Genomic DNA, 18,121 nt, shown 5'->3' with positions numbered 1-18,121 from the left:
CAGTTGACAGTCTCTTTGCGAATGATCTACGGCAGAGGTAGGCGCCCATAGCCAGTGTTGCCGTTTTGGCTTATTTTCGGCCAGATCTGGCTTATTTTCAAGAGCGATTGCGGATAAAATTGGGAAATTGCGGATAGCGGAAAATCTGGCTTATTTAAGAATCGAAACAGCTAATTTTTAGCTTATTTAATATATCTTTTAGTTGTTATAATAAAGTTTCCCAAATGCCGATTAATTGACAAAGTTACAGTCTGGCAACTATTGAAGTCTTACATCACTAATTTCTGCAATACTTCCATCTCTAACTACCTTGATTAAATAGATTGGTCATTTGTAAACATGCCTAAAGAAAATTATAAACAAAAAGTTAGAGACGTCTGGCTACAGAGCTCAGAATTCAAGGAATGGCTGAGAAAGGACTTGACTGATTTGACAAGGGCTTATTGCAGCTATTGCAAGTGTAGCATCAACGCTAAATTGTGTGATTTGCGGGTACATGCAATTTCCAAGAAGCACACCGGAGCCCTAAATGCTTTCGCCCAAAAAAACAAAATTGAATTCAAAAAAATGCCGACCAAGACCATAGAACAGGAAGTAGCACTGTGTCTTTTTGTGGCAAAGCATACAGCAATAAGCCCTGTTGACCATCTGAGCAACATATGCTCCACAAAATTTGATGACAGCAGTAGTGCTTCTCGCATTAAACTTCATCGAACGAAGTGTACACACATTATAAAAAATGTTCTGGCTGTCCATTTTTACGATGACCTCCATAGAGATATTGGAGACAAAAAATTTAGTTTACTTCTGGACGAATCGACAGACATAAGCTTTACGAAACTTCTCGGTAAGATAATATATATGTATAAGTAAATTTATATTAAATAAGTATATAATTTTTTACATTTAAATATTAATAGTTTTTATATAAATATTGTATGTTTAAATATTGTATGTATGTATATAGGTGTGGTAGTTAACTACTTTTCTGCAGAACATGGAGTAGTTGTATCGACGTTCCTTAGCTTGATACCCGTAGAAAGTGGAGATGCATTGTCAAAAAAAAACTTAAGTAAGTCGTCTCGCCGACTTACAGTATGTCAAGAAACACTTTACACACATGGAAAAAAATAATTTTTTTCACTTTAAATATAAAAATAACTGGGTTTTATTCATTTTAACAAGTTTTTTATTATTGATTATAGCTTAATATTAAATACTTAATATAACAATGAAAAAACGAAACGAAAATTATCAATACAACTCAAAAGAAACAACAAAAACTGAGATTACACATTTCTGACACTGTCAAGAAAGTGTTTACACATTTAATTTTTGCCAACTGTTTTGCTCTCGTTCTTAGAAATAATAGAACGTACATACATACATATGTATACCATACACCATTTTAAATGAAGTAAGTAAGTCGTCTCGCCGACTTGGGTATACCATACACCAGGTGAAACAAATATTTAAAATTTCGAAAACCAAATGTATGTCTACTAAATTGTTTTAACATGCCTCATACACTTGGCTATCTCGCTCACTCTACAAACACATGAGCACTCTAGCGCCGCCATGGATCGCGTAGCAAAATACCTTCATACGTATATTTTGTATGTTTCTTGTCCGATTTCAATCAAATTTGGTAGTTTGATAGAAATAGATAAGATTTATTAGTCCGCCAAATTTGATCGCGATGGTCAAAAAATGCAAGAGCCAATCGGTTTTTTCTAAATTATGGAGGGGGAAGTGGGCGTGGCAACATATTAAATCATATATATTCTGCGCGCATACTAAGCCCGTATACATACTAAATTTGGAGACTTTAGCTTTGTTAGTTTTCGAGAAAATCAGTTTTGTTTAATTTTCGGGTCGGAAATGGGGGTGGCAAAATATTTAATTTAATGTCTCTATCTGCTATACTTTTTAAGAAAAACAGTTTTATGTGAATTCTGGGGGCGTAAGGGGGCGTGGCCAAAATTCCAATTAACTCTATATATTTACATACCACACGAGTCTACATACCAAATTTGGTGGCTCTAGCTCTTATAGTCTCCGAGATCTAGGTGTTCATACGGACGGACGGACAGACGGACATGGCTAGATCGACTCGGTTTTTGATCCTGATCAAGAATATATATACTTTGTAGGGTCGGAGATGCTTCCTTCTGCCTGTTACATACATTTTGGCGACTTTAATATACCATTTCACCCTATGGGTGTATGGTAGAAAAATTCTGTTTACAAGCTTTTTACAAGCTTGTCACATTATCTCTCTCACTCAAACGTATGAGCACCCTAGTGCCCCAACAGTCAACTCCAGCCTTATGGAAAAACGTTTATATGCATAACTTGGCTATTTTCATTACGGTTTCGATCAAGTTTGGTATTTTGTTCGACATTAGTATCAAATTTAAGTGTGCCAAATTTGATTGCACAAGGTAGAAAAATTACCGGAGATACTCGAGTTTTTCAAATTACGGGGGCGGAAAGAGCATGGGTCGGAAAACCTTCATTCTGCCTGTTACATGCATTCCGGCGACTTTAATATACCATTTCACTTTATGGGTGTGTGGTGTAAAAATTGATTATCAAGTCACTGATTGAGTTGAGCAATACTGCAATCTGCATGACGGCGAAATTCCAATGGCTTACTCTTTTTCGAACATATGTATGTAGCTTCAAAAGTTTCCATTCCGTGATCTCACTGCTCGCTTTGCTCGTATGGCTCAGTTACGAGCAGCCTCTTCACTTGTCTTGGCGCCGCTGTTTATTTCCGTGCAACCAATCATAGAAGAGATCATTGACCAATCAGATTCTTTCAAAGTAATTTCAATAAAATTATGGCGGCAGACAGCGTATTGTGTAAAACAATAAATGGATGCAGTTCCAAAATTGTGCCTTGAGGCATTATCATTTCTATTTAATAAGCAATGAAAATAATTGATGCCAATTTAATTTTTTTCAAAAAATACAAAAATAAATAACATTTGAAATAAGTACAAAACAAATTAGGAATGGTAGAAACCAATAGGCCAATCGCCTCTTTTAGTATACCATGAATCAAGTGAACAAAACGTTTTAAATTTCGAACACCAAAAATATGTGCATTCTAGCGCCGAATGCGAATTCTAGCGGCCGAATCCGCCCTTATGGAACGTCTCTTAAAACATGCGTATACGTATAATTTGAATAATTCCGAAATTAGTAAAATTTGGTAGGTCGGTAGATATATCTACTATATATCTGTAGCGTTGATTTAGCGATCGTTACTATATTTATTTATTTATTAATATTTGAATTGTTTCATGACAATCGAGTTCAATATATTGTTAGAATTTAAACATACTTATAGAAATAACACTGGACTAATTATGGACCTTGACGTGCGACTCAGTTGACAGTCTCTTTGCGAATGATCTACGGCAGAGGTAGGCGCCCATAGCCAGTGTTGCCGTTTTGGCTTATTTTCGGCCAGATCTGGCTTATTTTCAAGAGCGATTGCGGATAAAATTGGGAAATTGCGGATAGCGGAAAATCTGGCTTATTTAAGAATCGAAACAGCTAATTTTTAGCTTATTTAATATATCTTTTAGTTGTTATAATAAAGTTTCCCAAATGCCGATTAATTGACAAAGTTACAGTCTGGCAACTATTGAAGTCTTACATCACTAATTTCTGCAATACTTCCATCTCTAACTACCTTGATTAAATAGATTGGTCATTTGTAAACATGCCTAAAGAAAATTATAAACAAAAAGTTAGAGACGTCTGGCTACAGAGCTCAGAATTCAAGGAATGGCTGAGAAAGGACTTGACTGATTTGACAAGGGCTTATTGCAGCTATTGCAAGTGTAGCATCAACGCTAAATTGTGTGATTTGCGGGTACATGCAATTTCCAAGAAGCACACCGGAGCCCTAAATGCTTTCGCCCAAAAAAACAAAATTGAATTCAAAAAAATGCCGACCAAGACCATAGAACAGGAAGTAGCACTGTGTCTTTTTGTGGCAAAGCATACAGCAATAAGCCCTGTTGACCATCTGAGCAACATATGCTCCACAAAATTTGATGACAGCAGTAGTGCTTCTCGCATTAAACTTCATCGAACGAAGTGTACACACATTATAAAAAATGTTCTGGCTGTCCATTTTTACGATGACCTCCATAGAGATATTGGAGACAAAAAATTTAGTTTACTTCTGGACGAATCGACAGACATAAGCTTTACGAAACTTCTCGGTAAGATAATATATATGTATAAGTAAATTTATATTAAATAAGTATATAATTTTTTACATTTAAATATTAATAGTTTTTATATAAATATTGTATGTTTAAATATTGTATGTATGTATATAGGTGTGGTAGTTAACTACTTTTCTGCAGAACATGGAGTAGTTGTATCGACGTTCCTTAGCTTGATACCCGTAGAAAGTGGAGATGCATTGTCAAAAAAAACTTAAGTAAGTCGTCTCGCCGACTTACAGTATGTCAAGAAACACTTTACACACATGGAAAAAAATAATTTTTTTCACTTTAAATATAAAAATAACTGGGTTTTATTCATTTTAACAAGTTTTTTATTATTGATTATAGCTTAATATTAAATACTTAATATAACAATGAAAAAACGAAACGAAAATTATCAATACAACTCAAAAGAAACAACAAAAACTGAGATTACACATTTCTGACACTGTCAAGAAAGTGTTTACACATTTAATTTTTGCCAACTGTTTTGCTCTCGTTCTTAGAAATAATAGAACGTACATACATACATATGTATACCATACACCATTTTAAATGAAGTAAGTAAGTCGTCTCGCCGACTTGGGTATACCATACACCAGGTGAAACAAATATTTAAAATTTCGAAAACCAAATGTATGTCTACTAAATTGTTTTAACATGCCTCATACACTTGGCTATCTCGCTCACTCTACAAACACATGAGCACTCTAGCGCCGCCATGGATCGCGTAGCAAAATACCTTCATACGTATATTTTGTATGTTTCTTGTCCGATTTCAATCAAATTTGGTAGTTTGATAGAAATAGATAAGATTTATTAGTCCGCCAAATTTGATCGCGATGGTCAAAAAATGCAAGAGCCAATCGGTTTTTTCTAAATTATGGAGGGGGAAGTGGGCGTGGCAACATATTAAATCATATATATTCTGCGCGCATACTAAGCCCGTATACATACTAAATTTGGAGACTTTAGCTTTGTTAGTTTTCGAGAAAATCAGTTTTGTTTAATTTTCGGGTCGGAAATGGGGGTGGCAAAATATTTAATTTAATGTCTCTATCTGCTATACTTTTTAAGAAAAACAGTTTTATGTGAATTCTGGGGGCGTAAGGGGGCGTGGCCAAAATTCCAATTAACTCTATATATTTACATACCACACGAGTCTACATACCAAATTTGGTGGCTCTAGCTCTTATAGTCTCCGAGATCTAGGTGTTCATACGGACGGACGGACAGACGGACATGGCTAGATCGACTCGGTTTTTGATCCTGATCAAGAATATATATACTTTGTAGGGTCGGAGATGCTTCCTTCTGCCTGTTACATACATTTTGGCGACTTTAATATACCATTTCACCCTATGGGTGTATGGTAGAAAAATTCTGTTTACAAGCTTTTTACAAGCTTGTCACATTATCTCTCTCACTCAAACGTATGAGCACCCTAGTGCCCCAACAGTCAACTCCAGCCTTATGGAAAAACGTTTATATGCATAACTTGGCTATTTTCATTACGGTTTCGATCAAGTTTGGTATTTTGTTCGACATTAGTATCAAATTTAAGTGTGCCAAATTTGATTGCACAAGGTAGAAAAATTACCGGAGATACTCGAGTTTTTTCAAATTACGGGGGCGGAAAGAGCATGGGTCGGAAAACCTTCCTTCTGCCTGTTACATGCATTCCGGCGACTTTAATATACCATTTCACTTTATGGGTGTGTGGTGTAAAAATTGATTATCAAGTCACTGATTGAGTTGAGCAATACTGCAATCTGCATGACGGCGAAATTCCAATGGCTTACTCTTTTTCGAACATATGTATGTAGCTTCAAAAGTTTCCATTCCGTGATCTCACTGCTCGCTTTGCTCGTATGGCTCAGTTACGAGCAGCCTCTTCACTTGTCTTGGCGCCGCTGTTTATTTCCGTGCAACCAATCATAGAAGAGATCATTGACCAATCAGATTCTTTCAAAGTAATTTCAATAAAATTATGGCGGCAGACAGCGTATTGTGTAAAACAATAAATGGATGCAGTTCCAAAATTGTGCCTTGAGGCATTATCATTTCTATTTAATAAGCAATGAAAATAATTGATGCCAATTTAATTTTTTTCAAAAAATACAAAAATAAATAACATTTGAAATAAGTACAAAACAAATTAGGAATGGTAGAAACCAATAGGCCAATCGCCTCTTTTAGTATACCATGAATCAAGTGAACAAAACGTTTTAAATTTCGAACACCAAAAATATGTGCATTCTAGCGCCGAATGCGAATTCTAGCGGCCGAATCCGCCCTTATGGAACGTCTCTTAAAACATGCGTATACGTATAATTTGAATAATTCCGAAATTAGTAAAATTTGGTAGGTCGGTAGATATATCTACTATATATCTGTAGCGTTGATTTAGCGATCGTTACTATATTTATTTATTTATTAATATTTGAATTGTTTCATGACAATCGAGTTCAATATATTGTTAGAATTTAAACATACTTATAGAAATAACACTGGACTAATTATGGACCTTGACGTGCGACTCAGTTGACAGTCTCTTTGCGAATGATCTACGGCAGAGGTAGGCGCCCATAGCCAGTGTTGCCGTTTTGGCTTATTTTCGGCCAGATCTGGCTTATTTTCAAGAGCGATTGCGGATAAAATTGGGAAATTGCGGATAGCGGAAAATCTGGCTTATTTAAGAATCGAAACAGCTAATTTTTAGCTTATTTAATATATCTTTTAGTTGTTATAATAAAGTTTCCCAAATGCCGATTAATTGACAAAGTTACAGTCTGGCAACTATTGAAGTCTTACATCACTAATTTCTGCAATACTTCCATCTCTAACTACCTTGATTAAATAGATTGGTCATTTGTAAACATGCCTAAAGAAAATTATAAACAAAAAGTTAGAGACGTCTGGCTACAGAGCTCAGAATTCAAGGAATGGCTGAGAAAGGACTTGACTGATTTGACAAGGGCTTATTGCAGCTATTGCAAGTGTAGCATCAACGCTAAATTGTGTGATTTGCGGGTACATGCAATTTCCAAGAAGCACACCGGAGCCCTAAATGCTTTCGCCCAAAAAAACAAAATTGAATTCAAAAAAATGCCGACCAAGACCATAGAACAGGAAGTAGCACTGTGTCTTTTTGTGGCAAAGCATACAGCAATAAGCCCTGTTGACCATCTGAGCAACATATGCTCCACAAAATTTGATGACAGCAGTAGTGCTTCTCGCATTAAACTTCATCGAACGAAGTGTACACACATTATAAAAAATGTTCTGGCTGTCCATTTTTACGATGACCTCCATAGAGATATTGGAGACAAAAAATTTAGTTTACTTCTGGACGAATCGACAGACATAAGCTTTACGAAACTTCTCGGTAAGATAATATATATGTATAAGTAAATTTATATTAAATAAGTATATAATTTTTTACATTTAAATATTAATAGTTTTTATATAAATATTGTATGTTTAAATATTGTATGTATGTATATAGGTGTGGTAGTTAACTACTTTTCTGCAGAACATGGAGTAGTTGTATCGACGTTCCTTAGCTTGATACCCGTAGAAAGTGGAGATGCATTGTCATTGGCTGATGGTTTAAGAAAAGAACTGAAACGTTTAAAATTAAATATTAAAAATTTAATTGGAATCGGAACTGACAACGCCAGTGTCATGATTGGCACAAACAACAGTTTGTACACACAATTAAAGAAGGATGCGCCGTCCCTAATTTTAATAAAATGTGTTTGTCATTCGGTGCAATTGGCAGTAAACCACTCGTGTAAGCACTTCTTTCCCGAAAGCCTGGAGTTCTTAATTTATGAGACTTATAACTGGTTTTCTAAAAGTTCTGCTAGGCAAATTATTTACAAAAAAATGTATGAGTGCATAAATAACGAGAAGGTACACCTAATCATTAGATTTATTTAAATGTGTTCGTAGTTCCCAATGTTTGCTGTGTATTAATATCGCTAAACAGTTCCTAGATCTTGAATCAAATGATTGTTCATATAACTGTTACTTAACAATAACTATTTTAGTACCTTTGTGATTGTCCCAAACGTTCGTTTTTCACATAATTTCTAAATAATATGTTTGTATTATTTAAGGCCCCTCTTAAAATTCCAAGGGTGTGTGACACGAGGTGGTTATCCATCGAAATGGCGGTCACGAGAATTTTGGAACAATGGCATGAGCTTAAGACTCATTTTGGTATTGCTGCCAAGGAGGAGAAATGTCACAAAGCAATCGTTTTATATAATATGTTTCAAGATAATATTAACTATTTATATTTATTGTTTTTGAAACCAATTTTGCAAGATATGCAAAAAGTTAACAAATGCTTCCAAAGCAATACTTCAAATCCATCGAAATTGTTAAACGAGCTAATATTTGCCATCAATTCACTAAAAATCTACATAATAGCTCCAGATAAAAGTGTAGATTGTATAAACGATGATGGATTTGAAAAGTATGTGACTAGAGACTTGTATCTTGGATATGCTTTTGAAAAACATATCAAATCTGTGAGTATATCCAATGATGAGGAAAAGTCGATCCGAGAAAGTTGCACGAATTTCGTAGTTGATCTTGTTAAGCAACTAAAGCAGAGGTAAATATTTAGTTCTTTTTATTTAATTTACAATTATTAATAATATATTTTTCTAATTTTAGGTTACCCGACAATTTTAAAATCTTAAAACAAGCCGATGCTTTTGCAGTAGAAAATATTTTAAAAACTAAAAAAAAAAACATCATTCCGATTTTGGAGTTTTTTGGAATTCCCAATATTGACGAAATTGAACGTCAATACAATGAATTGACACTTATCTCTTGGGAAAATACTGAGGACACAATTAAATTTTGGGTTGAAGTATTGAATTACAGAGACTCGGGCGGAAACAACCGGTTTTCTAAGCTGAGTTCTGTTGCGCTTGAAATACATTCTTTACCTTGGTCGAACGCCGAAGTGGAAAGGGTTTTTAGCCAAGTTAATTTAATAAAAAATAAAATAAGAAATAGGATGAACGTTGACACGTTAAATTCAATATTAACCATAAGGTAATGTCTCAGAAAGTGATAGTCTCATCAGAACAAAAACTTATATTTTTAAAGTCTAGATCCGGATTGAGCCGACACAACAAATGTTGCTTTGATTACAAAATTTCTTCAATCTGCCTGAAGTCTATAGAAAATGTGGAACAATTAGATAATGAGCCCGAACAGTCTGTAGACAATCTAATAGCAGGTTTAATGTCATTTAAATGAACTTTATAAGTTTAAATTTCTTTTGTTTTCGTTTTTTTTTTTCATAAACATGAAGTTTTTTTAAAAATATATGTTTTTTATAATTTAAAAACTTAAAAAAATTAGCTTATTTTTCAGCTATTTTTTTCTGGGATTTAGCTTATTCTGGCTGGTTTTTTTTGTTAATTCAGCTTATTTTGCTCGGGGAAAAACGGCAACACTGCCCATAGCCCGTGCGGGCACTTTTGCTCGGCAATTGCTCGTGTGGCCGTCTGTGTGCATGCCGATGTGGGCACGAAGTACAAGTTCAAAGCGTAAAAAAACAGCTAGTGTCGCACAGACTTTTGACGAAAGCAGTACTATGTCGCTTTGTTAAGCAGCTACACGCAGAAAAATTAATGCTTCACTTTCGTACATGGCAACTTTAAAAATATTTTGCCATTATTTATATTTTGTCCCTATAGGGTAAAAAGTATATTATAATATAAGCGAACATGCATAATGTAATATAAATGTAAGATATACATGGATGCACATATATGTATAGTATGAAAAATATATACATATAATAGCCGATACAAAATATGCATTCATTTTTATGACATTAAGGTAAAAGGAATCCAAGACTCATGACTGTACTTTGTTTTTTAAGGCGATTCGGTAAAAAAGGGTTGTGGGAAAATTCCGCAGTTTCACTTGCAGTTTAATTTTTTTATTCGTTTCTTCATATACGATTCGCGCAGTGTAAAGCAGCTTACGTACACAAGCAAGCGCACGCATACATTGACAGTTTGATCTGGCTCTCTTTGTGCCTACCCCTGATCTACGGCAGGGCCCGGCACAAAGAGAGCGCTAAAAAACTTTAGTTGTATGTGTGCACTTGCTTGTATGCGTATGTTGCTTTACACTGCGCAAAATTTAACTTCATCAAATTCTGCCTCAAATCAAGAAAACGAGTGCAGCAAATAATCTTATGCAAGAAAAAAATAGAGAAAACAAAGCAGCGATCAATTTTTTCATGTGTGTTCTCTCAACAAAGCGACATAGATCTGCTTGCGTCGAAATGCTGAGGGAATTAAAAACCCACCCTCTTGCTCATGGTAATTTTGTGTGAGGACTTCGGCAGCCGCTCGGTTACACGTATAAGAGGTGCCGAACAAGTTCGTCCCCCGGGGGACTTTATGCCAGAATAAAAATAGAATTTGCAAGCCGAAGTTTGTATTAAAATCCTGGTTATTACGACATAAAAACACCATATTTTCTATTTCAATCGCCGAAGTCAATTTACGCTATCTTAAATTTGAGGTTTCCTCCTCTAATTCGGAAAGTAAGGTGCCTTGACACTGTACGCTAGAATATAGGGACAATTCGAAAGCCTAAAATTCAGCAGGTGAATTGTGTGCTTTGAGAAAGTAATTACATTAGAATTACTGCTCTTTTCGTTTGGTCGTCGAGTTTTTTGATTCGCAAAAATTGAGCATGCGGCCATATTTATCAACCTGGTCCATTTTCGTGCGTTGATACTAGGACTACAATTCTTGATAATGCTTAGTACTATTTCCAATTGAAATGCGTTGATTACAGCACTTTTTTTCAATTCTCGATTGTGTTAGTGCGTTGATCTTAAGAATTACAATTCTAAATGATGCGTTGTTTTAAAAACCCCTTCGCAACTCGTGATTATCTGGTGTTCTAATTATAGGGACTTACCTTCAATTTTAGAATATCCCTATGCGTTGATATTAGCTTTGATATTAAATTCTAGTTAATTTTACGACTGTTTCGCTTGAGCATTGACTTTGGAATGAAAGTATTTTCCAAATTCTCAATAAAGCCATCAAATATTATCAATGAATGTGGTGCTGTACACTTTCCAAAACGAAAATAGAAAAAATTATAACAACTCTAATTTCAACTTCTTAGGACCTTCTTACTGCAACTTTTTAATAGTTAGCTATTTATTAGACATTTGAGCTAGGATTCCCTTTAAAACTCTAACTTTTTTTGTTCTTACCGTTTATTATTGAATCGTGTATTTGCTTGGCTACTGAATACCAGCTTCATGCCATGCTTATAAATTTTTATTCTCGTTTTCAGCGTCTTGAAAAACGATTCGAATTATACTACAAATTATTCCGTTCTTTTTCTTCTGACTGCTGAGAAATCATGTTCTTGACATTATAAGTTTTAAGGCTTTTCTCGTAGAGCATTATTTTCCTGTTCAAATAATTCAACATAAAATACACGTTCATTTCTAAAATATTTAATGGAACTGCCAACCATCTCATGTGAAGAATGGGATATAAGAATAGTTACCAAATGTTGGAACCCTTCCTCAAAGCCCCTATTCGCGATATATTGTATCCTACACAAAGGGCATTTCGTCCAATTGTCCAAGTTGTACATTTTGCAAGCCAATGGTGTGATCAAACTCAGCACACACTATTTAAGAATAATGGCTGTTGCGAAATTGAACCGATAACGTAGAAATGTTTTATTACAAAAAAAAAGTTTCTATATTTGATTGTTGTGATGTGTCTATGTTATTTCTGTTCCAGAAATCGATGTAGACCCCTGCGTTGGAAATTTTTATACCCTTGCAAAAAGGGTGTATTAATTTTGGTCAGAAGTGTGCAACGCATAGAAAGAAGCATCTCCGACCATATAAAGTATATATATTCTTGATCAGCATGACGAGACGAGTTCAAATAATCATGTCCGTCCGTCCGTCCATCTGGATCAGCGCAAACTCCTCCCAGACTGTTGGAGCTACAGAGCTGAAATTTTGCATGTAGGCTTGTATATACTGCACAGTTTGTATATCTCGGATTCAGCCGGATCGGACCACTAAATCATATAGCTCCTATACAAACGGCAAAGTCACGAACAGTGACTTTTCTCAATAACTTCGTTATTTAGTAACGGAAAAACGACGTCTAAGAAGAGAATGACAGATTACTCGCTCACCAGCAGCAAAACTTCGCCTAAGGCATGCTAATCGCAACCTCTCCAAGGCGGTAAGACAAGAGGAAAGCTGGGCTTAAAGAAAATACATAGAAAAGCTCAGTCCAACCAGCACTAAACATCCTCTGTGGAAAGCCCACCCAACTTTAAGCGCTCCTACAGAGACAATGTCACCGATAAGGAGTCCAACCGGTGGATGGGCCCGCAGTGACGAAGAGAGGGCATCCGTATTTGCCACACATCTTAAAATGGTTTTCCAGCCAAATCCAACATCAAACTCATCTGTATTTCCCCCTTCGAGCACATTAACGGATAGTGAGTACTCGGAAAAATAAAAAAATCGATGTCTATGTTAACCGATGGTTTCAATGTTAATAATCGATGGTGTTTTAAAACATCGGGCTAATATTTCGATTCATCGATGTATGTCTGATGTCTTTCTGAATTAATAAAGTTCACTGTTTAATAATTAAAGGTTCTCATAATAGTATTTAATAAAATTTAAATCTTAAATGAATATGGTTTTAATAAAATATTGAAAACCTCTGTTCTCTTTTCTTATTGTTAGCCTTATCTTTCAAAAACTATTTGAAAAAGTATTTCTTGGCTTTACTTTCCGAAATGAAATTTCGTTTACCTGATATGGGCTTATTCAATTTTTTCTATCTGTCGGTGAAAAACCTTTACCTTATCTTTGTTGCCAATCTGAAAGACTTTTTAAAGACATCTTCATTTAATTATATGAGAAAATTTGTCAAGTGACAAATAAAACTGATGTTTTGGTAAAACATCGATACATCGCTGCACATCGACACCAACAAAAACATCGGTAAATATCGAGAAACATCGCCAAGAGAACACTGATGCTCGATGCATCGATGTTTTTTTACATCACTAATGAGGGTGGATTTAGTTTCCCTCAGCATTTCGACGCAAGTAGATCTATGTCGCTTTGTTGAGAGAACACACATGAAAAAATTGATCGCTGTTTTGTTTTCTCTATTTTTTTCTTGCATAAGATTATTTGCTGCACTCGTTTTCTTGATTTGAGGCAGAATTTGATGAAGTTAAATTTTGCGCAGTGTAAAGCAACATACGCATACAAGCAAGTGCACACATACAACTATAGTTTTTTAGCGCTCTCTTTGTGCCGGGCCCTGATCTAGACCGTGGAAGACCTTAATGAAATAAATATGGAAATAAACGACACAAGCCGAGAGCTTTATGTTAGTATAAACTAGAGACCTGCACGAGTACATTCGAAACTGAAAACGAAATCCCTCTACACTTTCGGAACTCGTTTTCACACTTACTCGTATTTGTAAATCGAGTATATCAAGCATCTCAAACGAACGAATGAGTTTAAACGAGCAGGGCATACCGAAAAATCCGGTAAAGCAAATCCGAGCATATCGAGAAGCAAATACCGAAAATCGAACCGAGTACTAGGTACTGTTCAAATGTCTTGCTCGTTCTCGGTATACCGAATTGTGAAGCAAGTACCTGACAGCAGACTCAATGTATATAATATGAAACATCTGAAAATAAATTCATTTTATAAAAATATTTACAGTATTTAATAAAAATAAAAACATGATTTTATTTTAAATTTAACAATGAAAGCTTAACAATAACTATTAACACATTTTCAAATATTTTTTGTGAAGATATGAATAATCTAAGACTATTTCTTCATTCTCATCCATGACCAGACCAAATGTATTCCAGACTTCACTCCGTCCTCTCTTTTTCTTAAATTTATATTCTCCTGTCAGCAGTTTGGTCTTAATCGATCCAAAATGCTCGATTACTCCTGAGCTTTCCGAATTCCATGCTAATTTAAAAAGATATGTATATGTATAGTGTACTTATACATTTGGATATGTACATACATAGATGAATATTAAACTAATTTTAAAAGTACTCTTACAAGGGGAACTTCAGGTATGCAAATCACCGATTTGGATGAATTTTGGATATGTTGTAGAATACCCCGTCAATTGTAGCTGTGTGAAATATTTTGGCGCACTATTCTATATTTTCCTACAAATCATCGAAAGACCTAATTCGCTATTAGACAAAAATAATTATTAAAAAAGCAAAAAAAAATGAAAACCCAAAACTAACTAGCTTCTGGCCGGGGTTGAACCAGAGTTTCGTCGATTTTAGGCAGGACCTCTAACCCTTACACAGTCGAGCTGCTTGTAGTCTACTCGGCGTTTTACTTATAAGTCACCAAAGCTATTACTTTAATTTATATTAGGAAAATACTCCAGTGAGATTAAAACAAAACCGAAATTAAATTGGCATTCGAAAATTTATTGACATTTCATAAGTATGACCATACTCACGAGTACTTGGAAGTACCAAGTAACTTGAAAGAAGTACCGTATTCATTTGTTTCGTTTGTAGTCTTTCTTGTTTGTTTCGGCTTGCTTTGATTTTGTTTTTGTTTGTTCGGCTTGATACATTCAGGAACTACGAAACACAAAACTTCGAGACTTTTCATCTCGTTTCATTCGTTCCGAAGCAATATTATCAAATCAAATATAAACACAGTTTCAATTGTTTCATAAATCCTAATTCCTATTTTATTTACAGATTGATGCGATTAGGACCCCTATCATGGCTGGGGGAATTTTAAAAAACCTTAAAAATATTATGGCTAATCCTGTAGTATTAGCATACAATGTTGATGGCGTTCAAGGCAAAGCAGCCTTGAAAAACGAGAGCACTTTTTATGAAGTATTACTTGCTAGGTATTATTTAATTCATTGCCGATTTAATTACAAAATTTAATCTTCACATTTTTTCCCTAGATGCAATAAATTTGGTTGATGGCAGTGGACCACCCGAAGAACAAGGCCATGCAGCTCCAGAAGAAGAGTTTCTTTAAAAACAGTAGCGTGAAAAAAAAAAAAAAATGAAAATGAAACGGATTCAAAGTAAACTAGTTTTTAAATAAAAAACAAATTTTCATTAAAACTATTTTAACTTTTTTTCATTTCTTTTCACCACCCCTGGATTGAGTACCCATTTCAGCACCCCTGGCATGGGTACCCATGTGACTAGCCCTTTCATGGGTACTCACATCACATCCCCTGGCATGGGCCCTTTCATGGTGACCAAATTCGCTAGTTCGCGGTAAACGATGTGGTGGTGATTGACATTTCATACAAGAAACGAAATGATGAAATGCATTGCCTAGGGTCAGCAAAGTAAGTAATGGTGGTACCCTAGTAAGTAGTGATTTCACCAGCTACGAACTAGTTACCAGTACAAGAGGGTAGTAATAAGACCAATTAGTCCTCCGAATTTGGTTTCGATAGTTAAAAAAAGGCACTCGGCAATCGATTTTTGTTTTAAATTATGATTCAGAAGTGGGCGCGCCAAAAAGTTTAAGTAAGTATGTACAAGTACAAGTTTTTTTTCGCTTTTTTAACAATTATATTTTTCAGTAAAAGAATTGACTTACAATTTTGATTTTGTTGATTTTCAATGGGATACATAACCCAGATTTTGAGCTTTTATGGTCTCTTCCTACATTCTTTACAAGTTACAACTCTTTGACGTCATAACATCTTACATTAAATTTTAAGATCTCTGCACACAGAAAGCACGGGGAGAGAGAGCTACTCACTTTCATGAGCAACGATCAATGCGTCGAAAGACTAATTTTGCGCACTCAAAAAACCGGATATGTCTTGCTGAGTGAGTGGCCTTTGGTTGAGAGCGGCGAAAGAGTGGGCGCACCTCTCGTTTCCTCTTGCTTGCATCTACAGAATCCAATGGAACGATACAACAATGCGTAGGGTAGGCACAAAGAGAGCCAAGAAAAATAAAAAGTGAACAATATTTGCCTCAATCGCTCAAAAGAACGAACCAGTCGATATGATACAAGAAAATAGATAGGGATAACAACCTCATAATTAATTTTTTATGTGCAGCTTTCCAGCAAAGCGACACTCCTTCTCGCGTCATCTTTCTGTGCCTAATGAATTATACGATATGCGATTGAAAGCGTAAATGCTGAACGGCCACACAATGATTTTTTTCTTTCTTTATAGTTTTATTACATCTTTTAAATTTTGAATAATGAAAGTTTACGACAGTTTGTCGCATTTTTTGTCAGCGAAAGGTAACGCATACAGACAAACTCGTGTTGGCATATTGGACTCCAAATTTGTGCACAAAAATATTATCAATTACCGAAATGGGCGAACGTGGCATAAAAATCACATCGGTAAATCAAATTTCCTTTCATCTGTGTATGTATGTATGCACAATATATTCAAATCACAAATATTTCTGGTTAAAATTTAATTCTAAGGTGATATGGTTCCGAATTTTAATAACTATAAAATTTTTTTTAATTAAATTGGTTTAACTAAAAAATGTCAAGACGTTTGCAATAATATTTGCCATTCTCTGAAAGTTTGCGTTGAATAAAAAAGACGAAACAAAACATACATACTTCATACTGCCCCACACAGATTCAATCTCCTGAGCCGAGTACCGACTGTAATATAAGATAAGAAACTTTGGTGGTATGATTTGCCGGCTCGAAGTCAATTTGTTGGGTAAATGAAAACAAAAATAAAAAACAGTTTGTTCTTATTTTCTTTTCCGATGCATTTCGGCCACTAAGAAACTTTGGTTAGAATTGACTACAAAGGGTTCAAATACTAAATTAAGTATTTGGTTAGAATCCTTTCAAGAGATTTTTGTAAACTAAAGGACTTAAATTAGCATGAGAATTGTACCGTTTTCATATATATTTGATACAAATTTTTTATAATATTCGTTTGTTTTTTCACAGTCTCAGTCGAAACTTCACGGAGTAAAGACGTGCTATAAATCGTCACCGCCAGTGGTAACAATTACAAAAACAACAACCTTGCAAGTGCACTTGCACAAGTAAAACGCTCAGCAAAAACAATTACACAAAAAAAAAAAACCATCCAAAAACAAAACATCAACGAACTCGTCACGAAGTCAAAACTAAGCGGGCGCCAGCCCAACAACAACGACAATGTCGCGACCGCCCGACACAAGCTTCCCAACACCGTGGGACAAATCTACCAACACGGAACCGCAATTTGTTGTAATAAGAAGAATAGATAACAACAGCTTCGAAAAAGTGTCACCCTTCATAATTAAAAAAGTCATAGATAACGCGTGCAATGGAGAAGTAGAATCATGTACCAAAACCCGAGATGGAAACCTTTTGGTCAAGACAAAAGGCACAACTCAAGCGCAGCGACTAATTAAAATAACACAGTTTCACGACCTCCCAGTGTGCACAAGCGAACATAGGTCGTTGAATTCTTCAAGAGACGTCATCTACTCCAATGACCTGCGGAACGTTGACGAAAAGGCAATATTAGAAGAACTGAGTACACAGAAAATAACCTATGTACAAAAAATAAAAAAAATGCAAAACGGTGTACTGGTTGAAACCGGACTTGTCATTTTAACATTTGAGACGACAAAACTTCCAACTACAATGATGATTGGATACAAAAGGTTTAAGGTTCGACCTTACATTTCACTACCTCTTAAATGCAAAAAATGCTTTTGATTAGGACATACAACAAAAAACTGCCCAAAAGAAAAACAACATTGCCAAATCTGCTCCACAG

At 35.2% G+C, this 18,121-nt stretch overlaps 3 protein-coding genes across 6 annotated transcripts; all 3 read left to right on the top strand.

The window, feature by feature from the left end:
• The first annotated feature begins 289 nt into the window (after nucleotides 1–289).
• Nucleotides 290–1,210, top strand: LOC124460804. Its single transcript, XM_047012390.1, has 3 exons — nucleotides 290–847; nucleotides 968–1,072; nucleotides 1,206–1,210. The coding sequence occupies exons 1-3, from the start codon at nucleotides 340–342 to the stop codon at nucleotides 1,208–1,210; spliced, it is 618 nt and encodes a 205-aa protein (XP_046868346.1). The 5' UTR covers nucleotides 290–339.
• A 2,476-nt stretch (nucleotides 1,211–3,686) lies between these two features.
• Nucleotides 3,687–4,477, top strand: LOC124460805. The gene is made up of 2 exons (XM_047012391.1): nucleotides 3,687–4,244; nucleotides 4,365–4,477. The coding sequence occupies exons 1-2, from the start codon at nucleotides 3,737–3,739 to the stop codon at nucleotides 4,466–4,468; spliced, it is 612 nt and encodes a 203-aa protein (XP_046868347.1). The 5' UTR covers nucleotides 3,687–3,736; the 3' UTR covers nucleotides 4,469–4,477.
• A 2,586-nt stretch (nucleotides 4,478–7,063) lies between these two features.
• On the top strand, nucleotides 7,064–9,574 carry LOC124460803. Of its 4 annotated transcripts, XR_006954799.1 has the most exons (3): nucleotides 8,601–8,880; nucleotides 8,943–9,329; nucleotides 9,389–9,574. XR_006954799.1 is itself a non-coding variant. In XM_047012388.1 (2 exons), the coding sequence occupies exons 1-2, from the start codon at nucleotides 7,134–7,136 to the stop codon at nucleotides 9,397–9,399; spliced, it is 519 nt and encodes a 172-aa protein (XP_046868344.1). In that variant the 5' UTR covers nucleotides 7,085–7,133; the 3' UTR covers nucleotides 9,400–9,572. The 4 variants fall into 4 exon arrangements, 2 of the variants coding, with proteins under 2 accessions (XP_046868344.1, XP_046868345.1); XR_006954800.1 differs by lacking the exons at nucleotides 8,601–8,880; nucleotides 8,943–9,329; nucleotides 9,389–9,574 and adding exons at nucleotides 7,064–7,641; nucleotides 7,762–8,121; XM_047012388.1 differs by lacking the exons at nucleotides 8,601–8,880; nucleotides 8,943–9,329 and adding an exon at nucleotides 7,085–7,641 and having other exon boundaries at nucleotides 9,389–9,572.
• The last annotated feature ends 8,547 nt before the right edge of the window (nucleotides 9,575–18,121 follow it).

The sequence above is a fragment of the Drosophila willistoni genome, unplaced genomic scaffold (assembly GCF_018902025.1).
Source record: "Drosophila willistoni isolate 14030-0811.24 unplaced genomic scaffold, UCI_dwil_1.1 Seg116, whole genome shotgun sequence".
Taxonomy (NCBI): Eukaryota; Metazoa; Arthropoda; class Insecta; order Diptera; family Drosophilidae; genus Drosophila; species Drosophila willistoni.
Note: the sequence above shows the minus strand (reverse complement) of the source record. Positions and strands in the feature narration are given on the sequence as shown.